At 31.7% G+C, this 25,153-nt stretch overlaps 3 protein-coding genes and 1 long non-coding RNA gene across 5 annotated transcripts; all 4 read left to right on the top strand.

The window, feature by feature from the left end:
- The first annotated feature begins 6,718 nt into the window (after nucleotides 1-6,718).
- On the top strand, nucleotides 6,719-7,647 carry LOC106356298. Its single transcript, XM_013796077.3, has one exon. It carries the CDS (start codon nucleotides 6,798-6,800, stop codon nucleotides 7,479-7,481), a length of 684 nt encoding a protein of 227 aa, XP_013651531.2. The 5' UTR covers nucleotides 6,719-6,797; the 3' UTR covers nucleotides 7,482-7,647.
- Nucleotides 7,648-12,685: 5,038 nt separating this feature from the next.
- On the top strand, nucleotides 12,686-14,705 carry LOC106356299 (cytochrome P450 705A22-like). Its single transcript, XM_013796078.3, has 3 exons — nucleotides 12,686-13,643; nucleotides 13,741-13,793; nucleotides 13,882-14,705. Exons 1-3 carry the CDS (start codon nucleotides 12,803-12,805, stop codon nucleotides 14,515-14,517), a joined length of 1,530 nt encoding a protein of 509 aa, XP_013651532.2. The 5' UTR covers nucleotides 12,686-12,802; the 3' UTR covers nucleotides 14,518-14,705.
- A 4,720-nt stretch (nucleotides 14,706-19,425) lies between these two features.
- LOC106356303 (uncharacterized protein At2g34160) lies at nucleotides 19,426-20,828 on the top strand. Its single transcript, XM_013796081.3, has 5 exons — nucleotides 19,426-19,651; nucleotides 19,931-19,979; nucleotides 20,186-20,248; nucleotides 20,350-20,414; nucleotides 20,513-20,828. Exons 1-5 carry the CDS (start codon nucleotides 19,532-19,534, stop codon nucleotides 20,606-20,608), a joined length of 393 nt encoding a protein of 130 aa, XP_013651535.2. The 5' UTR covers nucleotides 19,426-19,531; the 3' UTR covers nucleotides 20,609-20,828.
- A 773-nt stretch (nucleotides 20,829-21,601) lies between these two features.
- On the top strand, nucleotides 21,602-24,424 carry LOC125576475. Of its 2 annotated transcripts, XR_007314841.1 has the most exons (5): nucleotides 21,602-22,575; nucleotides 22,653-22,949; nucleotides 23,028-23,083; nucleotides 23,482-23,755; nucleotides 23,845-24,424. It is a non-coding gene; the product is annotated as an uncharacterized LOC125576475 (long non-coding RNA). The 2 variants fall into 2 exon arrangements; XR_007314840.1 differs by having other exon boundaries at nucleotides 21,604-22,949.
- The last annotated feature ends 729 nt before the right edge of the window (nucleotides 24,425-25,153 follow it).

Below are 25,153 nucleotides of genomic sequence, written 5' to 3'. Positions count from 1 at the left end.
TGGCCACTCTTCTGGTTCCGAAACCATCTTCACCAATTGAGAACAATCCGTTGCAAACGTAACCTGAGATTGACGTAAATTCCTCATACATTCCATAGCCCATAGTAGTGCTTCCATCTCCGCATGTAGAGGAGAAAGGCTAGCCCGAACATTCCTCGCCCCCAGCAACCCAGCGAAGCCTTCTAAAGTGCTGTGCCAACCCTGGCCGGAGAAAGTATCTTTCTCTTTCCAGGAACCATCTGTGAAACACCATCGTCCTGGATTTAACAGTGAAGACCTAATCTCTTCCTGTGGGACCATTCTCTGTTCATTCACTAGTTGGGCTTCAGCCCAAAGGGTTGATTCTGTTTCCGCCAATTTGAGCGTATCCCTAGGATCAATATCCAGATTACTAAAAACCTTACTATTCCTTCCTTTCCAGATATACCATAGTATCCATGCGAACTGATGATCATCTAACTGCGGAAAGACTCTCCAGAAAAGATGATCCATATTTGCAAAAAGGGATTGTGTGGGAAATGTAGTTGGATTTGATGGTATCTTTGAGAGAGCCCAAACCTGAAGTGCTGGAGGACATTCGAAAAACACATGATTTATCGATTCCTCCTCAGCTCCGCATCTTGTACAACATATATCGCCAGTTATCCCTCTCGCTTGTAAATTTTTCTTAACCGCTATACACCCTGTCACCAACTGCCAGAGAAAATGTTTAAGCTTTGGTGGACACCTGACTTTCCAGCAGAATGATTTCAAACCATCGACCGTAGGTCCAAAAAATGCTGGTGGTTTTGCTCTATCCGGGTAAACTCGTTCTACCTGATATCCCGATTTAACCGTGTATTTCCCTTTTGTTGTGAAATGCCATCCATCTTTGTCCTCCAACTGATATCTACTCAGTCGTATACTCTCGATAATTTTCACATCCTGTGGATCCACTAGAGCCTGAAGTGCCTGCGAGTTCCAAATTCCCAAAGTGGGGTCTATAAGAGAAGCCACTGTGAGGTCAGGGTAAAGATTGTGTTGGTTTTTATTTGCTGGTCTCGGGCGAGTGGTTGGGAGCCAAGGATCATTCCATACAGAGATAGAAGGATCATTCCAAAATCTAAAAATATAATTTAAACAGAGATAATTTATGTATATATTGTATTGTTATCTGAAAGTCTTTTAATAAAAAGTTAAAAACATATATTATATAACTAATATTAATCAAATAAAATTCTTAATTATATAATTAAAAATTGAATATTGTATTATCCAAAATTTAAAAATATAATTAAAATACATAATTTATAAAATATTATTTTTTAATTTTATAGTTAAAAATATAATATTGAGTTATTTTAAGATTTATTTTAGTATAATAAAGATAGTATACAAAAAACTTTTCAAAAATTTATGAAAATGTTTAAGCCCGCATCGCGGGCAAAACACCTAGTAATACTGTATATCATGTGTGTTTTTTTTTAAACACAACTGTATATATATCATATGTTATCTTTTTCTTTCTATATAAAATTGATTTCGTTCTAAAAAAATTATCACTTCCGTTCTATATAATTTTACTTTCAAATTTCGGACACTGGAAACAGAAGTAGTCTAGATAAGATTCAAATGTGCTTATACAAGCATACATCAAAACCCAAATGACCTGCATATTGAATGTTGATTAAGAAAAGATTTGTAAATCCAAATACGAGCCAGGTCGTACGGATATGTGAAGTTATATATATTATACGATATGTGTATATCTCTGAAATTAAGCTATAACTGAACGATAACTCGCGTGGAGTAGGTTTTTTATATTAATGTTTGTTTATTAAATAATTTTAATATTTTTGAAATATTACAATCTTTAGCGATTGTAAAATGACGAATACATATATCTTACATATTAAAATAGAAGTCACAACCTTGATTCATGTGTGATTTTTTTAAAAAATAGACCTAATGGACTTATTCATTAAAAAATCATATTTCATTTAATCTCTAATCTTATCATTTAAATTTTGGATTTGCCAGAAATTTTTTTTAAGCTATCAATAATTGGATTTAAACAATAGATGATCCATTGGATTTATGTATAAATTAGATATATATAATTTGATGTCGTAATACTATATCTCCATATGTTAATTATTTAAATATTCGTCGATGTTAACTTTTAAAATTATAAAGATTTTTTAAAAAAATCATATTATCTAACAATGATTAATCTTTACTGCGTTAAACCAATGAAAACAAATTTTAAACTATATAATTTATTTTAAAAATTAAACAAAAACTAAATGTTTGATTATTTACTCGATAGTATAAATCTATGAAGCGAAAATTTTAATTTTTTAAAACCTTTCTAAATTTGTGAAATGTTACAATATCTTTGAATAGGACAATAAACAAATATTTTACTAAACTTTATATATATAGTTACGATTTTAATAATGAAATAATAATCCGAAAATATATATATATAGAAGAAGATACAAATACATATGAAAGTTTAAAAAATCTATTCGATGAAAAAAATATACTGTAAACTTATTATGTTTAAAAAAGTGATAGACACATATATATTATAATATATACCAATTTATAATTGAAAACAATATTTTTATAAAAAAATATTTGAAAACAAAAACCCGTGCGGTTGCGCGGGTCGATATCTAGTTGGTCTCTTAAATGTATCATTGTTGTTGAAAAGTTAATGTATTACTATTCATTTTAATTATTTTTAAGACTTCGTATACAGAAAAGAAAATTAAGGTTGCGGCTGACACAAATCACAAAAACTAGATAGGTAAAATCGATTGTAAAATGACGAAAGGGGATTAGATTTTCTGCTCTCGATTTGTTTATTATTGACACTCCATAAGTGATTTCATTTTCTACTTCTATAAAATTATGCTTTCATTCTCGTTTTTGTTTCACTCATATGAGTTTTGTTTCTTTTTTTTTAACTTCTTTTGTAAATTCACTGAATTACATAAAAGTACATCGATAAAAAATATAATAGCTAGATAGGGTATTAGGGAGAAATAAATATGAAACGAATGATCAAATCTCTCATTCTTCGAACAAACTCAAAAGGAGGTGATTGAAATCTTGTCATGATATTTCATTAAAAACTTTTTAGGAATAAAAATCAATGTTAAAATATTTTATCTAAATTAAATAATATATATATATATATATATAGTGCTTCCAATATTAAAAAGCACTTCGATTTGAAGAAGTGTATTTCAGGGATTGTCAGGATCAAATAACATATTAGAAACCACATATTTTAAGAAACAATTTGTATACATAAAAGTATATACATTAGAGTAAACACATAAATCAAAACCAATAATTTTTGTTCATTTACAATCATGTTTTGGTAAGTAAATCAAAATAATTAATTAATTTACTTTATATGGTATATAATTAAGCATTAGTGATATTGACATATATATATATATATATATAGTACAGTTTAATATAAATATTTACTATTGACACTTCATACTCATTTCAATTTATTAACATTCGTATATTTGTTGTGACAAAAATTTCAACCGTTAGTCACAAATTTTTTAATGTGAGATTTACCAATACAAAGTTCAAAATTAAAATATTAAGATCTCAATAATTTTTCAATGCATATTTTAAAATTAACATATTTTTATATAGCATATAATTAATTTAAATGATATTAATATATATATATATATAATATGAATATCTATTAATGAGATTTTATATTCATATGATTTATGATCATTTGTATCTTTGCTTGAACAAAAAGAGTTAAACCACTGATCAAAAAAATGTCAATGTGAGACTTTTACCATTTTTAGTAATGTCGTTTTAAAAAAATCAAAATATAACATATAAGAAAAAATTTAATTTTTTTATTATATGCTTAATGTGATTGTTTAATTTTTTTTAATAATATAAAATTAAACAAAAAGAGATAGGATACAAAAATTATTATCAAATATATATTATTCATAATCATTAATTGTCATATATATGTTAACTAAATTAGGTAATTCCGTAGCTTTTATTTAAGAAAAGAATTGAAAATATTTTTTTGTATACTACTAATCAATTTGATAGTTAGTATGATAAAAAGTATAATATATATTTGTATGTACCAACTTATTTTTTACAGATTCTAAAAATTATTTTAGTGATGACACGTTACTACGAAAACATGTTGTAATGCTCGATGATTAATATATAGGAGATGAAAAAGGAGTTAAATATTGTGCGACTTGGGTGTGAATATTCTCAAGTTTCCCTCTAGTCTCAATTTTATTTGTTCTTCTTACTTTCAACTTCGTGCAATCAAACACATCTGTAAACAGTGGCGAATGTAGAATTATTTTTTAGTGGGGGCAAATCACATATAAAATTAAAACATGGGTAAAATATGATATTTAATTGGGAAAAATGATTAAAACTTGATGTATATTATGCAATTTTGAAAATTATATGGGGGCACTTGCCACCTTCTTGGTGTACCTAGGTTTGCTATTGACTGTAAACAGTTTATCAGCTCAAAAAGAAGTGAAAAGAAGTTCACCAAACACCCAAAATGTAAAAAGAAAGAGAGCGAGAAAGTAGACTGAGAGAGGAGGGGTCCATGAGTCAATCGCTTTCAAAAGGAAAGCAAACCCACATGACTTTGCTTCCGGATATACTGATAACACATTTCTCTTATTATCCTTTCCTTTTATGTGTTAGTTTTGTGAAATGAATCCATGATTTATTAAGGTTTGTTTCTTTCTCCGTTTATGAGCGTTTGAAGTTCCAAGTAAAACGACCTGGCCTTCTCAAACCATATTCCATATATATTTATTTGAACTAACATTGGTTGTATTTTTATCATAAAACAAGCGTTGGTTGTATTAACCTCATTTCGATTACTATTAATCATACTAGTAGCATGATCCATTTTCGAACTAAAACTAATAAAAAAAAAAAGGGATCTGAAATCCAACATGCTGCGTGCGTATTATAATTCACTGAAATGGATCCAAACTAATCTCATCAAACTTCGACTATTTCTTAATTGAATTGACTTTTGATGCCCACTCAACGACAACAAAACAAAGAAAAAAGTTAATTCCAAAAGACAATAGGAAAAACACAAATTGTAAAGATGGTAAGTTGGTTCTAATAGTTGTTGTGTGGGGTTAGGTTTAGTTATTAATTAGTTTCTTGAAATTTTGTATAATATGAACTTTAATGTTACAAAAAAAAAGAACTTTGATTATATATATATGCAGATTATTATTTAACTGTCACACCATATTGCAAGCTAAAATTAACACCAAATATATTTTTTTTAAATATACAAAATTATTCTTCACTCTTTTCTTTTTACGGCTTCTTTGATCTATCTTTATAACATAATATTGGTATCAGAGAATAAATGTGTTTGAAAATATGATAAAATGTCGCTTAATCTACTAAATTTTGTCAGGCATATCGTATGCATGCACACATGAACATAATTGATATAAAACAGATCTATGATAGACAAATTGTCATCATACAAACTGATCCACATAAAAATCTTCCACGCGCTGTGACTACTGCATCCCGCCGACCATGTTGTTTTTTAATCTTATAACGACATTAGGTGTTTTATTTTATGTTTCTAAAGTTTTCTGAATTTAAACTAATAAAATCCTAATTACGATAATTAGGTAGATGGTTACTTAGTTCGCCACTACTCGGGGCAGAAGCTAAATATTTCAACTATCTGACCAAAGTCTTGAATGATTTCTTATATATCAGGCTTAACTTGGTGAAACTATGAAAAGTGGATTACCAAAAAAAAATTGTGGAAAGTGGTGTGTGATATGTGGTAATGATATAATGGAGACCCAATGATGCTACAACATGTGTCTCCCATAAGCACCCAGCCTAGATGAACCACACTGTGCATTAGAAAGTTGAAATTAATTATAAGTTGATAAACAAACTAAAGAAGAAGAAGAAATAATTGCAAGCTTTAGCGAGGAAGAGGGGTCCCCTCAAATGCTAATAGACGATGGATCCAAAAGGTAAAATACATCTACATTACATTGTTGGGTGCAATTATTCATTCCATCTAATCTCAGCCCCTCTTTTGTTCCCTCTCCCCACCATTTAGAAAAGAAAAGAAAAAAAAAAACAAATTCTATAACTATTGCTTTGCATATGTTTTTGACCTCTTTTTATTCCTTACTTCATTTGTTTGTTTATATTAAGGTTTTATTCAAATGATTCTACATCTTCGTATGGTTTATGTTCTATTTCAAACGAATGCTTTTTCAAGGAACATATACCAAGCTTTTAAATTTTAGTTTTTGTTATAGTTTTTGGACTTTAAGACATTATACATGATCTCCCATCTCAATCAAAAAGGACAAACCCCACTTAGTTATCTCATGATTATTTTATACGAATCACGATTCTTAGTTCCCTTTACTTTATTGGGTGCAATGTAGGTATGCATAAATAAAATGAACATGGAAGCTAATGAAAATTTTCAAAACCTTCCATAAGCTTTTAGGTAAATGCTAGTTAATGAAATATTTTAAAAAATCGAACAATGCCAAAATAAATAAAAAGAGTGAGTTCAACGTATATTCTCCTAAACCCAGCCGCTGAAAAGGAGCAGAAATTAAAAGAGCAACTAAACATAAACCATACAACTATATATTATACACATAGCATAAGACGACGTCCCAAAAATAAAATGAAAAGCACCAAATTAAAGAGACATCACTATAAATAAATAAATAATTAAGGTGTCTTCAAAGCTTATGTGTTTCAAAGATCACTTGCTATACGTTTCTCTTTCTCTCTTTAATTTCTTCTCTCATCTTTTTCATTTTAGTTTTCGCAGATGCTTCTTTCAAGAACCAAAGTCTTTAAATTTTCTATTCTTCTTCATTAATACAAAACAAAAGAGGATGAAGGAGACACTTAGGTGCTGCATCGCCTGCATCCTACCGTGTGGAGCTCTGGACGTGATCCGCATCGTACATTCAAACGGATACGTTGAGGAGATCAGTGGTACAATCACCGCCAGCGAAGTAATGAAGGCACACCCGAAGCACGTACTCAAGAAACCATCTTCTCCACCGTCTTCAGATCATGATGATGTCATCTCAGCCACAAAGATCGTCATCGTCCCTTTCGAAGCGGAGCTCCAACGTGGCAAGATTTATTTCCTCATGCCCGCAACTAAACCAGATAAAGAAAAGATCCGCCGCGAAAGAAGTAATGCAAACGCCGTCAAGAAGCGTTCTCGGCATCATCGTGAAGACGTGGATGATCATAAGTCTAACGGGGAAAATAATGGTAAAGACAAGGACTCATCGGTGTTGATCTCTGATAGGTACTTGACGGAGATATTGTCGGAGAAAGTCGCGACCCAAAGAGATCGGAGAAAGGGACGCGTCGGCGTTTGGAGACCGCACTTAGAAAGCATAAATGAAGATTGAGGAAAACTGTATCGCCTTTTATTACAAAACAAGAGTTCATTTGTTTCAATCGTTTTTTATTATTATGTATTTTAGAACATTGGTTCGTAGTTTTCTTTTTTGGTGTAATGGTTCATAATAGTTGTTTCATCAACGAAACACATTCAAGAGAAAGTGTGTTTGGTCATCTGTAACCAATAGGTTTTATACACAACTTGTCGTGTAGTACCTGTAAGATGTAGTGAAGGTGTAGAGCAGATTGGTCGCGTGAGAAGTCTTTTGAGCACGGCGCTCTTTGACCTCACAAATCACGGGCAACACAACACCGAAGCCTTGGAAGTAGATAACGATCAGATATATGCATTCACTGTGTCACCAAAACCAACTCAACGAATTTTAAGAACTTTTGTGTCTAAAAAATTATTTTGTGTTAGAGAGGATGCAGATAGAGGAACTGATGTATCTACATGTTAGTAAGCAACACTCTTGGCACAAAATCTAAGGGTTGTAGGAATGAAGCCAACCTTTTCATTTCTTGTTCCAGGTTTGCTTTAAGAGTGTTTAGGAGTAAAAACACACAGAAAGAGGAAAGAGTCCAAGGCCTTCCTTCCTAAATGTGTCACTTACCCAAAGTGCTTCAAAGCACCATCATCATCTAGTTAGTTTAATGCTTCGCAGATATCTAGACAGGCTGATTCAGTTAAAAGAGGTTCCCGGAAGAAGAAAAGATTTCATATGCAGTGCACATTACGTTTGCTACATGTAAAGTCTCACAACAGGAAACTGAGACATTTTCTTGGGAAGCAAGTAGAACAGATTCAAATTTTGATAGACATTGTACGCAGATGGTTCTGATCAAGATGTCAACTTTGTTTAGTTTTCCACATCTTCAAACACAAACCAGCTCGACAAAAACCGTTTACAAAGAAGCAACCAGGTGTTTCGGTAAGACTTAACTCGCTCTTGGATCCATCACTTGCTGCCAAACGTAAAGAAGCTCGTCCCAACCTGTGCTCGTCATTAAACCTTCAATAAGAACACTCATGTCGATCCCAACAGCAACAGCAAATTAAGTATGATGATCATAACGACCCACCAAGGCATTCTCTGTCATCTGATGGTGATGACGTCCTTTTAGTGATTGCATTCCCTGTAACACATTGGATATGAGGTGAGGAAGGTGAAATTCTCGCCGCATCCGAGGAACTTAATTGCTTCTTGCTCATACCATGTGACTGTCTGCCTTGGGGAGAAAGATTAATGAGATGGGATATAAGCAGAATTTTCCGTTGGAATAACATAAGAGACAAAGATAAAGACCATCAAATGGACAGGTTTTATACCTCAGATGCGACAGAGAGCCTTAACTCTGTGGAACAGTCAATTTTGTGCTTCTAGTTAAAGATGTTGCAAGAATATTGGAGAAGCTGCTGGATGATTCAAACTGTATACACTAGGGGTTTGATATTTGATATGTTCTCAGTCCATCCAAGAGAATGTGCTCTTGAGCTTTGTTTCATAATGTATGGGTTTTTCACAATAGAGAGATTGACCAGAATATTGAGGATATGCTGCAGAACTGTTGTACTGAGATGTGGCTGATAGTTACTGCAAGATGGAGATGCGATCAGAGGCTCGGGGCGTTTTATGAAGCGATTCAGAGTTCTTGATTCCCTGGAATTTTTTGGGGCATCAAATGGAACTGATTCTTTTTCAATATGGCACCGTTGGAAGTACAGGCCAGACATTGCTTTATGTGCAGAGTAGGAAGTAGACAAGTTGGAGCTTCTAAATGGAAACTTTCTGTAACATCCCAAGTTGTGATATATAGAAATGCTTAAGAGGATTGATTTAGCTATTTATATCATCAAAGTTAACTTATTTTTTATGTCACACATCCGTTTAGAACTCTGTGGTTAAGCGTGTTTGGACTATAGTAGTGAAATGATGGATGACCTATTGCGATACCGTGCGAATTAGCATGAAGCCAAATCACGAAAAGGTCGGTGGTGATTGCAGGGTCAGCAAACATGACTTTTGGATCTTCGGAAAATTAGCGCACCGTCCGTCCGACCGGATGGAATCCACGGGCCGAGTGAACAGGCGTGGATGGCCTATTAGCCGTGTGCGGCCGGGCGTTACACCTTCCTTCTGATTTCATTTCATTACCAGTACTGGCCGTAGTGTTTTTGCGGGCAACATCAAAGCCTGTTTCACCGAGGTTCTTATTTCTAAGATATGTGCAAGCACTTGTCATATTGAAACAGAACTTGCAGCTGCAACAAAACTGAAAGAAGTTGAAAGCTGTGGCTATCTTTTTTATATGTTTTGAGACATTTAGATTACTTTTTGGTTATTATTTTTTTTATCTAAATTTATTTTATTTTGACATTTATGATTTTTATAGTTGATAGAGTTTAAAAGTATTTTTTTTGTTAACTACACTTACTTTTAATAATTTTTTCAAAGATTTAATCTATATATCAAGTGAGATTTTTGTAAACAATTTTCTTTTGACTTCACTTTCCTTTTGAAATACAGTTGTTAGAAACTTTGTGACACTTTTAAAAACAACTAGATTTTGACCCGCACGCCCGTGCGGGTGTATTTTTTACAAAAATATGATGCTATTTGCTTTTTATGTCACTATTTAGGGTTGGGCAAAAAAACTCGAACTCGAAGAATCGAACCGATCCCAATCCGAAAAAGTAGTACTAAATCCGAACCGGAATTGATTAAATATCTTAATTATTCAAAATTTTGGTATTTGAAGAACTGAAACCTAATCCGATCCGAACCGAAGTATTTTGGATATCCAAAATAGATTTATATACTTATATATATATTAATTATTTTTAGATTTAATATATATAAAGACATCCAGGATATATATGATACTTTTAAGTTCGCATAAATGCTTGAAAATATATACAAATAATCAAACGTAAATATCTTAAATAGTTAAAAAATACTCAAAACTCCAAAAATACGTAAATTATTAATTCTCTATCCAAATATTTAAACCAAACCTATTTAAATTGGTTATCCAATTTCGAACCAAATCCTCAAAGATCTGAACTGGACACGAAATCCCAAAAAGACCCAAAAACGAGCCCGAACGCCCACATCTAATCACTATTATATATATATCCTATATGTGTCATCATAGGTTACAAAATATGTTTTATCATATAATTAATCGTATTTTATACGTACCATCAATTAAGTTTTCTTATAATTAATAATATTTTATACGTACAATCATATAAATAATCACATATATATGATATTTTAAGATTTAATGTGAAATATAAAAACCATAATTTAAGTTGGTGTTTGAAATTGGGTTTGTATTGTATTTTTATTATATATATTCAAAACATTTATAAAATAGTTATTGGCAAATATGTTAGTAAAAATCAAATTTTGAATATATGTATATTTTTGAATGAATTTTTGATATAAATCAATTTTAAATTTTTATTTTAATTTGAATATATATATCAAGTAACATAGACCCATTACTTTTTAATATAATGTAATGGACTTCCAAATTTTTAGTAGCATAAGCCCATTATTTTTTTTCCTAACCTACTACTATCCATGTTTCCAAACAGTACTATTTTTTTAACTACTATCCATATTGCCAAACAATCTCAATGTGTAATTCAACTTTAATAATATAGATTAAAACAGAAATTTGATATATTTTGTTGGTGATTTTAAATATTTTAATATATATAACATTTTATTTTTAATGATCTTATTAGCTGATTGTTTTCGTCCATGTAGCATGTTTAAAATGGCTTAGAAGTATTGGTTTAGTTTATGGTACTGTAGATAGCGTTGATCAGGGGCAGACCTAGATAACAATAGGGTGGGGCAAGTGCCACACACATAATTTTTATTTTTCATTAGTTTTCTTGAAAAAACTTAGAAATTCATATGGTTAGTCTTCATTGCCCTATGCACCTCTGGTTGGAAATCAACTCTAACTACTATAATTTTGCTACATAATATATTGTGCCGCATATTATTGTAGATGCTAGATCCGCCCCTGGCGTTGATTATCGATATGTTCACAAAACTAGATGCCTATTGGTAGAAGTGTTAGCTGTCTGTCAGCTTGGGCGATAAATATGATTAACCAAATTATTAAACAATTAATTTGATCATGTGTTTTCCCATTTGATTATGATTATATTGTTTAAAAGAAAGACGTCAGTTTTTCGTTATTTCACGTCCTTGCCCAAATAAACAAAATATATTTAGACTAGGTTAAGATTCGCGCCTTGCGCGGAATGAATATTATATATATAAATTATTTTATATATTATATGTTTATAACATATTATGAAATAATAAATATATATTGAATAATTAAAAAGTCATTATCTACTACTTATATAATTAAATTGGTGCGAACATATAAATAAATTTTATAAATCAAAAAAATATTTTTTCTATTTGATATGATATATAATTAAATTTAAATGATAGTAACATATATATGATATATTTTAATATTAATATTTATTAGATGATGCTTTTTGTTCATTTTTTTATCATTTGTATCTGTTATAGCAAAAAATCTTGATAACAAAATTTTCACTGTAGGATTAATGGTTTAAGTAATTTATAAGATTTCAAAAAATTTAGTTGTCAATATTTTTTCAAGTTTTTTATCAAAAAAATGTTCAAAGTAAATTTCAAAATTAAGATTTTTATGTATTTTTATATGGCATATAATTTAATTTAAAATGATACATATATTTATATATCTTTTATTTTTGATACTTATTAAATGAAACCTTCAACTTATATTATTTTCTAATTATTTGTATAATGTCATAACAAAAGTTTTAAATCATAGATCACTAAATTTGAATGTAAAACTTTTAACAGTTTTAGTAATTTATACTCGTTTTTAAAAATTCAAAATATAATATATAAATATTTTTTTTAATTTTTATTATATGGTTACTATGATTGTTTAATTTATTTTAATAGCTTAAAATTAAACAAATATAATTATAATACAAACTTATTTTTATCAAATCTTTATTATTTAAAATCATTAATTGTCATATATACTTTAGCCACATTAGGCAATTCCGTAATCTTATTTAAGGAAATAATGAAGCACATTAATAATGTATTTATTGTGGTTTAATAAAAAATTTATTATATATTTAGATGGACCAACATATTTCTCTAAGGATTCTAAGAATCATTCTAGCGATGACATGTGGATACAAAAAATGTTGCAATACTTCTCAAATAATATATAGGGATATCAAACCATTGATTCTTTGACAGAAGAATACTCACTTTGAGTAACAATGGCAGCAACTTTCATCGTTGACTTTGGAAACGGTTTCATCTTTATCATCCTTTGCCTCTTTTCATTTCTCTGTTACTATTTCTTCTTCAAGAAACCAAATGACTCACAAGACTGTGATCTGCCTCCCAGCCCTCCGTCGCTTCCAATCATCGGCCATCTTCACCTTCTCCTCTCTCTTATAGTCCACAAATCCTTACATAAACTCTCCTCCAAGTATGGACCTATCCTCTATCTTCGTGTCTTAAATGTCCCCATACTCCTTGTCTCCTCCGCCTCAATAGCCTATGAGATCTTTAGGGCGCAAGACATGAACGTTTCAACTCGCAACCTCCCTACGAACGAAGGGTCTCTTTTCTTTGGATCTTCCGGCCTCGCTACCGCTCCTTACGGGGATTACTGGAAATTCATAAAAAAGCTCATCACCACAAAGCTCCTTGGACCTCAGGCTCTCGAGAGGTCACGAGGCATCCGCGCGGATGAGGTAAACCGGTTTTACTTGAATCTTGTAGACAAGGCAACGAAGAAGGAGAGCGTTGAGATCGCTGAGGAAGCTATGAAGCTAATAAGCAACAGCATGTGCAAGATGCTTATGGGAAAGAGTGATCATGCAGAGAAAGTGAGGGGGTTAGTGGCTGAAACAGATGTCTTGTCAAAGAAGTTTTTCTTGGCGGCCATCTTGCGCAAGCCGCTTTCGAAGCTCGGGATCTCAGTTTTCGAAAAGGATTTAGCCAGTATTTCCTCCAGGTACAACGACGTGTTGGAGAAGAGTCTTGTGGAATATGAGGAGGACCATAACCAAAGCTGTGAGATGTTGGACGTACTATTGGAAGCTTGTCAAGGTAAAACTAAGGATGTTGTTAAAATAGCTTGTCTATTAACCAGTTTAACTATACAATTGATTAAATATTTTTCCATTTCCCATTTTAACATCCCTAGGTAAAACAGCAGAGTATAAGATCACTAGGAACCATATCAAGGCCTTGTACGTGGTAAAAAGTTTTTTTTTTCTGTTTTATGTGGATTCGTTAATCGAGAAACCAATCCATTACCATTTGGTTGTAATGTATGCTTGTACAGGATCTTTTCGTTGCAAGTACTGACACCTCAACGAACACTATACAATGGACTATGGCAGAGATTTTCAACAATCCAAAGATTCTGGAGAGATTGAGAGAAGAAATAGATTCAGTTGTAGAGAAAACAAGGTTGATTCAGGAAACAGATCTACCTAACCTTACGTATTTGCAAGCTGTCGTCAAGGAAGGACTGCGATTGCACCCACCGGTACCTCTTGTGTTAAGGAGCTTCCGGGAAGGATGTGAGATCGGAGGCTTTGATGTGTTGGAGAAGACAAAACTTGTTGTTAACTGCTATGCTGTAATGAGGGATCCAGATGTCTGGGAATACCCCGAGGAGTTTAAGCCTGAGAGGTTTCTGCCTTCTTCAAGATCATATCAAGAGGACGAGATGAAAGAGGAAGTCCTGAAATACATTCCTTTCGGGAGCGGAAGGAGAGGCTGTCCTGGATCAAATCTGGCTTATCTTTCTGTAGAAACAGCAATTGGAGTCATGGTGCAGTGTTTTGATTGGAAAATCGAAGGAGATGAGGTTAACATGGAAGAGGCTCGTGGAACACTGACGTTGACTATGGCTCATCCCCTTAAGTGCACTCCTCTTCTTCGAGATCTGAACCCTTTAAGGTATCTGCATTGAATCCTCAATGCAGAGGTTCGCACCTTTCCCAAAAAAAAAATATTATAATATTCCCATTTTATGAATTCAGTTTTTGCAGGTTTACTGGGATGAATCCGGTTCATCATTGTAACGCGGGCCCCACGTTACGTGGCGGCTCGCGATTGGTCTGCTTATTATTTAAAAAAAAAAAATCAAACTAAAAAAATAAAAATAAAATAATAAAAGTTAAAGTTATGATCCTCCTTCAAGGTTCATTGATGCAGATGCTCTTACCTTCCATTATGTAGATTTCCAGTCTGTGCATCCCACACAATGTCTATCTATGCATGTCATCTTTGGTTTATGGCTACATGGAAAGAATAATTTTATTATGTATGATTTTGTTAATGGATTTTAGATAAAATGCAGTTAGCAAATATAGATGCTCTAAACTTTGTCTAAAGCTCAAAACTTCGAGCATATAAAAAATGTTGTTGTACATTTAGACGACTTCTCTTGGAAGAAAATGACAAAAATGAGGTTTTATTGTAGACTATTTATTGTTATTATATTTTCGAATAAAATATTTACGAAAAATTTCTTAGGATAATATTTTTAAGTTTATTTTCGCAAAAACAGTTTTTAAGAAAGAAAATGACCAAAAGAAGTTTCATTAAAAAATAAATATATATTTACATCTTTATGATTAACTAATTTAGACTTAATGTTTAGGGTTAAGGAGTGGAATATAAAATTTATAAAATAAACAATAATTATTAAAAATTTAAAAATGCAAATTTAAAAATAGTTTCAAAAAACATTTTCGAATTAAAATTTTTTTTGAAAAAAAACAATTTCAAAAATAAAATTTTCGAAAAAGAACAAAGTTATAGAAAAATTTCAATTTGGAAACATATAATTCGAACTATTAAAAAATATTTTTTATTATTTATTATTTATTTATATTTGTATAATAAAGCAAAAATGTAAAAATATCATTTGTCTCTTTAATAAAACTTCTTTTGTCACTTTCCTTCTTAAAAGTTTTTTGGTGATAAAACCTTGAAATTGACTATTTGTGAGAATTGTCCAATATTTATTGATTACTATCGATATTTAAAAGACAGTTTATTATGTAGGTGGGGTGGCGAGGTGGATAGTTTATCTGGAGCCATGTCTACGTTGAACAGATTTGGGGTACAGTAAATTTTATGATGTGTTTGCTATAACTAATGTGTCATCAATTGAAGGTCGTCTTAGTTTAGTTTCCATGGAAAGAACATTAATTTCTCGTTATATATCTACTAGGTCTTTGTCCGCGATACGCGCGGATAGTATTTTGATTTATTTTCAGAGTTTTGTACTATTATGTCAATTGTTTAGTTTTATAAAATGTTATGTTTTTACTGTAAATTTGGAATTAAAAATCTAATTTTCTCTTACTGTAAAGTAAGTTAATTTTTTTGAATCTTACCACAACACATTATATGTGAAGAGAATATAGGTGGTCTTTATATTCTTATTTGATGTAATATTGAAAATTTTGATGGTTTGTTTAAATGGTTTTTTAAATTATATATTTTAGGATTGATTTTCGTAACTATATTCTATAATTGTCTAAAAAAAATTGTTTGTCCCATATAGACATCCACATAACTATGGACTTCTGATAAATTTGTTCATTGAAATATTTAGTTTCACTTTCAAATTAATTCTCTTTTTTGGCATCCTCATGCTAGCTTGTGGGGCTAGCCAACTTGGTGCAAAAGGGTTTACAAAAGCTGATCGAGATGCGCGTGATCGGACATCTTTTGCTAGGCTATTTGTACCGAATTTTAAAGATCTAGGAATATAAACAATAGAAAGTTCAAAAAATTATTTGGATACAGCCTGTATTTCGTCGAGCTCCGAGTCCAACGCAGGCCAATCTTCCTCCTTTTGAATGAGTATAACCAGTTGTTCACAGTCGATTGAAAGACCATCTCTCTGTGTCCAAACTTCAGTATCACTTGCATTGCCCATAGCAAACCTTCAGCTTCCGCTTGCAGTGGTGATTTGGTGCGTGTATATCTGCCCTTGCTCCAAACAGCATTGGAAAGTCACCATCCATTAACACAAAGCCAAGTCCAGATATGTCTCTTTCATTTATCCATAATGGCTGGCAGGAGCGTTTCTTTACGGAGGAAGAGTTGTGTCCGTTACCTCAACTCCCATATCAATCTCCATAATCTTATCTATACGTTGAACTATCCTCCAACACTCTGCTTCAATTTTATTCGCTAATGGGAAAGACATAATTCCTACGACATAATTAATGATTTTTTTTTGTAACACCGATACGGGGCAAACTTATGTTTTATTTAACAAAACTCTTATTTTAATTTTGTATTAAAGAATCAATCATATTTTATATTATCCATAATTTTAGTAAATTTGCTTATTTGTCATGTTTTTATTAGGTTTTAGCTAAATCATTGATTTATTATTTCTTTTTAGCTAAGTCACTAATTTATTAATTTAAAAAATACCCATAATTAATATTATATATATATATATATATATAAAATGAATTTTATTTTAGTAATATTAAATTTCTGTTTTATATTGAAATTTAGTTAGTTTTTCTTATTTGTCATATTTATTAGGTTTTAGACTTTTAGATAGGTTATTGATTTATTATTAATTTCTAACTGATTCGCTAATGTGTTAATTAAAACAATACCCTTAATGAATTTTATATATAATTAAAAACGAATTTTATTTTAATCATATAAAATTTATATGTTATATTAATATTAAATAATTGATTCTAAAATAATATAATAAAATTATCAAAAATTTTAAAAATAAGATAATTCTTATATATATTTTGTTGTTATCTGAAAACAATATTTTTATTATAAAAGTTAAAAAATATACAAAAAATTATAACTAAATATTATTCAAGAAAAAAACATTTATATAAAGTTATTTTCTAAACGATTTCTAAGATATGAGTGTTTTAAAAAATTTAACACGTGATGTTTAGAATACGGGATTATGCTTATGAGAGAGTGGCTCGGGAATGGGCTTCGAGATAGGTCGAATGGGCTCCGAAAATAACTTTTTTGAACTCAAATCCAGTCCGGATGACATGGTATCTTGGTTGGTTCACAATATTTTGTCCATTTGGCAGGGCTTAGAAAGGAGAGATTTAGTCCCTTTTATATAGTATGATCTTTTACGATGCAATATGTTTTTAACTATTATTAATAAAAGACAGTGTTGAGAACTATTCATATTTACAGGAGTTGTTATCAACAGTAAGAATATGCGCATAGAATAAGAATAGGCATGTTTTTTTCAATTACGACTGCGTCGGATGTGTCAAACATGGCGGATTATGTGACTCCGGAAGATACAGGAGAGAGCTCGAGCATGTGGATCCGCCGTTCTGAGGATCCTGAAGTTATGAGCACTGGCGACAGTGAGGCATGACCAATGTTTTTAAATCCGACCCGGATTCGAGGTCGAACCGGCAAATTCGGTGATCCGACATGAATCCGTTTTGCATTTAAAAAATATATATATATATATTTAAAACCCGATAAAACCCTCAAAACTACTAAAACTTGGAATCCAGTTATAGGTTGAACAGATGGATGATCCAATATATAATCGGATTTAATTTAAATTTGTATTTATAGAGTATTCTAATATATATTCAAGAATATTCAGATGAATGATAGAAATATTTTGGATGTGATAGTCTAGTTTTGTAAAACTTAGCTTTGGAAATTTTTAGTCAAACTAATTTTTCATATAAGCGTAATGAGTCAATATTTGAGAGGATCCATACAAAAAGAGAGAGAAATAGACTTGCGCATCAATGATTCATACAATATAAATTCTATAAATTAATACTAGATAAATTTAATAAACACTATAAATCAATAAATTTTTCGGTCCCGAATTGATCCGGTTCAAAATAACACAAACCGATAAAATAATAAGATAATAATATTTTAGAAAATCATATATAAATATATGGTTTCATTAAAATCAAAAAGTAATATTTTTTTATATATATACATTTTACATATGTACAAACAAACAGTTGTAGTATTTAATATATTTCACAATAAAATTATCCCTATATTTTCTTAACACTTCAATATATTTTGCTAATATTTAATAAAAATTATATCTAAACCACATTTAAATTTTAGAAAACATATTTTATATTCACCAAATAATACAATAAAAATTACGTGAAAGTTAAATTTCAAAATTTTAATTAATTTATATACGTTAAAATCAGTTATTATTTTTGTTTTATAAAAGGAAATTCTAAAATAAAAAATTCAGAATTTGTTTTTGTAAATTAATAACTCTACAAATTAATAATATTTCATAATCTCAATATTATTAATTTATAGAGTTTTTACTATGTGTTTATTGCAACTCACGTCTGCAAAAAATGTGAGAAAATATAATCTTTTGTTTATTTCTTTAGTTTAATCTTTTTATTGACGGTTTATTACACTTATATGATGTTTTGTTTTTATTTATTTCACATTTAAAATTAATTTCATTAATGAAAATCAGACATTTAAAATTAATTGATTCCCTTTTTGTTATATATCTAATTCTTAACTTGTTACAATTTTAATTTTAAGAAAATGTTCAAAAAAAACTTGTTACAATTTGATAATAATTACATTTTAAAATTAGTTAAACTCTTGGTTCATGGTGTGATCGAATGATGACTCGGTGACCCATGAAATAGTTATGCTTCAGTGTTCGGATTGGTTTTAAAAACATTAGGCATGACTCACAGAAGGAGCTGAACACCGGCATGACTTCTCCGATTTGCGTTTAATTTACTCGAAATATATCTAATTAGTTAATGGGCCTATTGGGCTAAAACAGGGCCCATTAAGATATATTCTAACGGCGTCGGTTAGGTTATCGAGTTAGGGTTTGGTTCCTCACGGAGAAGCCTTCATCGTCTCTTTCAATCAATTTTCATCGTTTCTGAGAAAGGAGAAAATTTTATTTGAAGTTAGTTTCAATGGAAGGGATCACGGAAGGAGTCAACAGCATGAGCCTGGGCGTTGATACCCAGAAGAAGAATCGGATTCAGGTTTCGCACACCAAGAAACCGTTGTTCTTCTACGTCAATCTCGCCAAGGTACAAAATCGATATCTGAGAAATGATGTCTTAAGCTTGGAAGCTATGGATTCTACCTGTTTCTATATAGTATTCTATTTCTGTGTGAGTATTTGTCTAAATGTACGGCCTTTATACACAATATGGTTGTGTTCTGTTTCGGTCCGTGTTGTGTTTTTTGTACAGACGTTATGAGTTAGTTCTGTAAATGGTTACATTTGAAACTGTTTGAACGGATAGTTATGTGACTCTATCTCTTATATGTTGGATTGTTGATACATGTTTATGTTGTTGTCGCAGAGGTACATGCAGCAGTACTCAGATGTCGAGTTGTCTGCACTTGGAATGGGTAATGTCATTTGCTTCTCTCTTTAAATACATATCAGAATATATAATGTATGGTTTAAGTTTTTAAGCAATGTAACTGAGTTTATTAAATTCAAGATTTCCTTCTACAATAGGAGTTCAAACATTTATTGTCATGAGTTCATCTTTACCCTTCTTTTATTTTTTAGATATTTATTCTGGTTTCTCATCAAGCTTTTAATTGTGCAGCTATTGCTACGGTTGTTACTGTCGCTGAGATATTGAAGAACAATGGTTTTGCTGTTGAAAAGAGTAAGAAGATCTTCTCAACCTTGAATGAGAAAATGTTACAAGATGTTTTCCAAGATTTGGTGAGTAATGTTTGCTGATTTTGAGATTGTTTCTTGTTACAGAGATCATGACTTCGACTGTGGATATCAAGGATGATTCGAGGGGACGTCCTGTGCAGAAAGCCAAGGTAGATGTGCTTAAGTTGTTAAAAAATCAAGCTTTAGTTCCATTAATGTTCTTCTGCAAACTGCTGTTTGCTAATTTGTCTGGGTTAATGACTTGTAGATTGAGATAACGCTCTCCAAGTCTGAGAAGTTTGATGAATTAATGGCTGCAGCCAATGAGGAGAAGGAGGCTGCAGAAGCCCAAGAGCAGAGCTGAGATCTTTTTTCATGTCTCTCTTTCATCTTAATGTTATAACACTTTGATTCCTTTATTTCGTTAATTTTTGGCTCATTTTGAAATTTTGAATGTCATCTTGAATTGTATTGTCTGTTAGTTGCCTGTGAAAGTTTTTTGTTTTGTGTGTGGTATTAGCTCTAGAAAAGATTTTTGTTGCATATTTTCGAATATATATCCTATTCGAAATTATTACCGAGAATTTTGTTTTTTAGATTTTCAAAACTACTGTAATTCTCTTAAAATAATAAATGTGAAAGATTTGGAATCTGGTCGTTGTTAGTGATGTAATCATAATCAATACGCCCGAGCAGGACAAACTATCTAATTAGCTTATTGGGATTATTGAAAGCCACATGATCAACATATTTGAATCCATATGTGACATCATGCGTCGTTGGATACAACTAGATTTTTGAAGTCGATGTGCAATAAGGCTCTATTTCCTCACTAACTATACTTTTTAATTTCAACAATGTGCAATAAGGCTATCTATCTCTCGTAACTATACTTTAAAAACTCAACAATGTGCAATAAGGCTATCTATCCCTCAAATTCTTTGCATTAAGCCACCAACAAACTATACAACAGAACTATATAAAAGCTGTTAAAACTCACCAACTTTCCATTTGGTAATTACAGTATGGGATGAGATTTCACTTCATGATGATAATAGCTTTTGATGCTTCGATTATTATGTCTGAACAAAATAGTCAATACATATTCATTTTTGAGTAATTAGACAATGACAGTAGATTCAAAGAGGACGGATCCCTCTCGCTCTTGTAGTAAAACTTGAAGTTTTAATGAGTGAAAATTGTGTTCCAAAAATAAAAAAGAATAACAATAGATGTTTTGTTGTTCAACCGAAAAATATTCGTGATTAAAAGTACAAAATAGTAGTATAACATTACTTGTTGATAAGAAAAGTATAAAACATTACTTCTCTAGCAATATCCAAAATTTCTCAAGTTTTCAAGGAAAAAGTGTGTACTTTTATTAAAATATAACTTCTTGGTACAATAAACGAAAGATTGAGAAAATATGTTAGTCAAGTTGGTGTTTTGGCAACAAATTTTAGCAAAAAAAAAAAAGTTGGTGTTTTGTTAATAATTCATTTTGGAGTTCTTATGCTTAACTGTCTCGACCACCGTACTATATATATCATGATCAATCTTATTAAACTAAATGATTGAAAATGATAGATTGAGACTTTGAATTGGTGTCGCTGAAAATTCTTTGCTTACATCATTCTCTAATGTGTCGGTCTTCAACTTAAATTATTCAACAGAAATGCAAGCAAAAAGGCCTCATAATCTAACACTATTAAAAGGAGAATAACAAGCCTCCTGAACTATGCCACCTAGGATCAGAAAATCATCCAATCAGACCACTCTTTTTTGACATGTCATAATGGTTTTCATATGGGCTCTATTGACACTTTCGTATTGGTTCTATTCAGACTATCATTAGGCCCATTCCTGACAAATCTGTTTCTTCTAGCGTCTATAGTCTCTCCACCCCCACCCCCCCTCGACTCTTCCACTTCATCTTTCTCCAAACGTCTGCCTTTTCTCTATTACCTTCTCAATCAATAACGCTGTTAAAGCTATTCTTCAATTGTGTGATCCATCTCTCCTTGATACTTCTCTTATATAAAGCTCTATCTCTTAACCTAAATCCATCCTAAATCAAAAAACCTCATCTGCAAAAACTACACCCATGGTTTGATACTAACGTAATCTCACCCAAATCTCATCGCTCTCCTCACTTATTTTCTAACTTTTTATATTTAGCTTTCAAAACACATGTGACTAGAACCGTAGCCATTCAGTTAACCGAGCTAACCAGCTTTGTCCAGGTACAGACACGAATCCAAACCTCCAAAACCTAGGAAGATGAAGAATGACTTACCCAGAATTTAGATCGTCTGTTAGACAAAAATTGCAGTAAGCTCTTTTCTCGGATCTTACAATTGTTACATTGATATTTTCTCACCGTTTGCAATTCTCTCACAATTACCCAGATTGTTATCAATGTGAGGTCCTTTTATAAATCACGATTCAATTGAGTACGTGTGCAGCGTGTTACTAGAGCAAGAAGGAGAGCAACAGAGCAAGCGCCAGTGTAAGTGACAGGCTGATCAAGATGGACAGCCCCGTAAACTTCATCCTTTCATTACTCACAGTTGTAAAAACCCTTACAACTTTCTTTGAGAAGAATGGTGAACTCCTCGCTCCTTCTTTCTGATTTCAAGGTTGGGCGTTTAAGCAACTTTTTGATTACCATCGTGTTCAGCCATCAAATTTTGTGTTTGTTAATGGTGAGTTTCAGATATTGATTTGGTGACAGAGCCCAAGCATATCATGATTGAATTCTTATCTGTTTGAAATTCTTGCAGACAAATTCTGATATTTGGAGGTTCCAGTTAAGAAAAATATTAAAAACTCCCAAAGAGTAAGAATTGATCTCTATGATTTGCTATGGAAGAGTTGACATTTTTCTTTGAATTGATTTCTGGGTTGTTCTTAGTTTTGTTTATGGACAGTACACGGTGTGTTTCTGTAGTTTGTAGCCGACGGTGTGTTCTTTGCTGAGTTGAATGGGGTGGTCTTGCCGTTGGCAAGTATAGTTTTTAATGCTGTGGTCTTGCCGTTGGCAAGTATAGTTTTTAATGCTTACTGCGAAATATTATTCATCAACTGATACTTGATTTTGCTCACATCCCAAAAGAGAGTGTGTGCTTAGTTTAGTCATCAAGCCATTTCCTTCACAGGGACAGTGACAGTTTCTCTAAAGTTGTTGTGTAGTTTTCATTTCTCTTGCTGATCTTGGAATGATATTGTATTGTATAGGGCTTGCTATGGTGTCTTGAGATTCGTCATGGAGAGTGGAGCTAGGAGTTCGTGTACACATCCCTTTTCTCTATTTTTTTATTTATAGTTTCTTCTCCATTTATTAAAGCAAACCTTCAGTTTAAGTAGTCAACAACCTTGCGATTCCTCTATCTAAGGTTCCGTGTTGAGCTTGCTGTGGATAACGGCAAAGATACCGGCTATGTTTGGTGTCTTTGATAAGGAGATGACAAAGCTTACCAACAAAGAATTTGTTGTCCTTGCGCTTAAAGAGGTATTCTCATTTACCCACAAAACATTTACAGTTTGTTTGGCATTTTCACATGCACTACCAATGCCTCTGAAACTACTGCCCTACTACAGCTACCAAACGGTGGAGAGGATGAGCTACTTCCCTTGAAGAGCTTACTGGCAAGGAGTGTGTTTCAGATCCGTGTGACACTTTATAACTTCACACCCAACCACCGTACCTTCAGTGTCTCGACCATCACTGAAGATCTCATCATTGACAACCAGGCCGACGTTTGTAATCTTGCTGGTGAATCTTTAGTTTTCCCAGCTTTTATGTATACATCACTTTCAGAGGCTGCTGAGAACATTCTTCCAAGCAGTGAAGGTGCCAGAGGATTAACTGCATCATCTTCGGGCGTGGCGGTTGTGGGAAAGAAGGTATGAATGGAATGTAGCGCAGCAAATCAACATATTAGCCTGCAAGTATTGAAAACACCCGCAAGCGCCACCATAATGATAGGAAATTATTATTCATATCATCCCGTCAACCTCTGTTTCAGTGAGTAGTTTTTTAAATTGCTATCATCTTTGTTTCTCATTTAAAAATTTTTTTTTTGCCCCTGCAAGGTTTATCTCTTATGTAGTTTTCTTTGTCTTTTGAATTACTAATGAAGCGTTATTAACGGGTTTTCATAATTCAACATATTCTTAATTCATTTAATTCGAACATGTTCACTAACAAATACAAAACTTGACCATTACTATATTTTCAAGCGAGCTTTATTTTAACAAGATAGTGAAAATGGTACGTATGCATCCTCATAAGATCACATTTACGGAAAAAAAACCTTGTGCATTTTAAAAGACTGGATACTTGATGCCCATATATATCGCTATTTTAGAGTAATGTATCTTTAATTGTTTCCTCTCACAATCCAACTCGAAAAATAAAATATAAACATTCATGAAAATCACAATTAATAATTATTGAATGATAACTAATATTTTTGAAAAATATTGAACATAAACAACAAAATATAACCTAATAAATTTGCTAGAATTACCCCCCCCCCCCCCCCCCCCCCCCCCCCCAAATAATTGAATGGCATAAATTACATATGTAAAGCTATTGTATCTAATAAAATATCCACAATTTAGTCAGCTTCTTTTTCAATGAGTAAATAGATACAATATTGTAAATCAAAACCTATAGATTATTGACATCTTTAAAAATATACAAAGTACATTAGCAGATACAGGAAAACGAATGGGAGTACATGTTATAACCATTTTAAAACTTAGAAATATACACATTTAAAACATGCCGCCAACGAATTACAATTATTAGAAGGATACAACGTCAAAAAATGTGACAAAAAGTTTTAAGCAAATAACATCAATCCCCTAGATTATATTTGCGAATTGATTTTGCCATATGTCA

This window comes from Brassica napus, chromosome A7 (assembly GCF_020379485.1).
Source record: "Brassica napus cultivar Da-Ae chromosome A7, Da-Ae, whole genome shotgun sequence".
NCBI lineage: Eukaryota > Viridiplantae > Streptophyta > Magnoliopsida > Brassicales > Brassicaceae > Brassica > Brassica napus.
Note: the sequence above shows the minus strand (reverse complement) of the source record. Positions and strands in the feature narration are given on the sequence as shown.

Coding starts and splice junctions, on each gene's coding strand:
- LOC106356298 (XM_013796077.3), top strand. CDS start 6,798: ATGTGTTTCAAAGATCACTTGCTATACGTTTCTCTTTCTCTCTTTAAT.
- LOC106356299 (XM_013796078.3), top strand. CDS start 12,803: ATGGCAGCAACTTTCATCGTTGACTTTGGAAACGGTTTCATCTTTATC. Junction 13,644..13,740: donor ACTATTGGAAGCTTGTCAAG/GTAAAACTAAGG, acceptor TAACATCCCTAG/GTAAAACAGCAGAGTATAAG. Junction 13,794..13,881: donor ATATCAAGGCCTTGTACGTG/GTAAAAAGTTTT, acceptor ATGCTTGTACAG/GATCTTTTCGTTGCAAGTAC.
- LOC106356303 (XM_013796081.3), top strand. CDS start 19,532: ATGGAAGGGATCACGGAAGGAGTCAACAGCATGAGCCTGGGCGTTGAT. Junction 20,249..20,349: donor TGGTTTTGCTGTTGAAAAGA/GTAAGAAGATCT, acceptor TTCTTGTTACAG/AGATCATGACTTCGACTGTG. Junction 20,415..20,512: donor GTCCTGTGCAGAAAGCCAAG/GTAGATGTGCTT, acceptor AATGACTTGTAG/ATTGAGATAACGCTCTCCAA.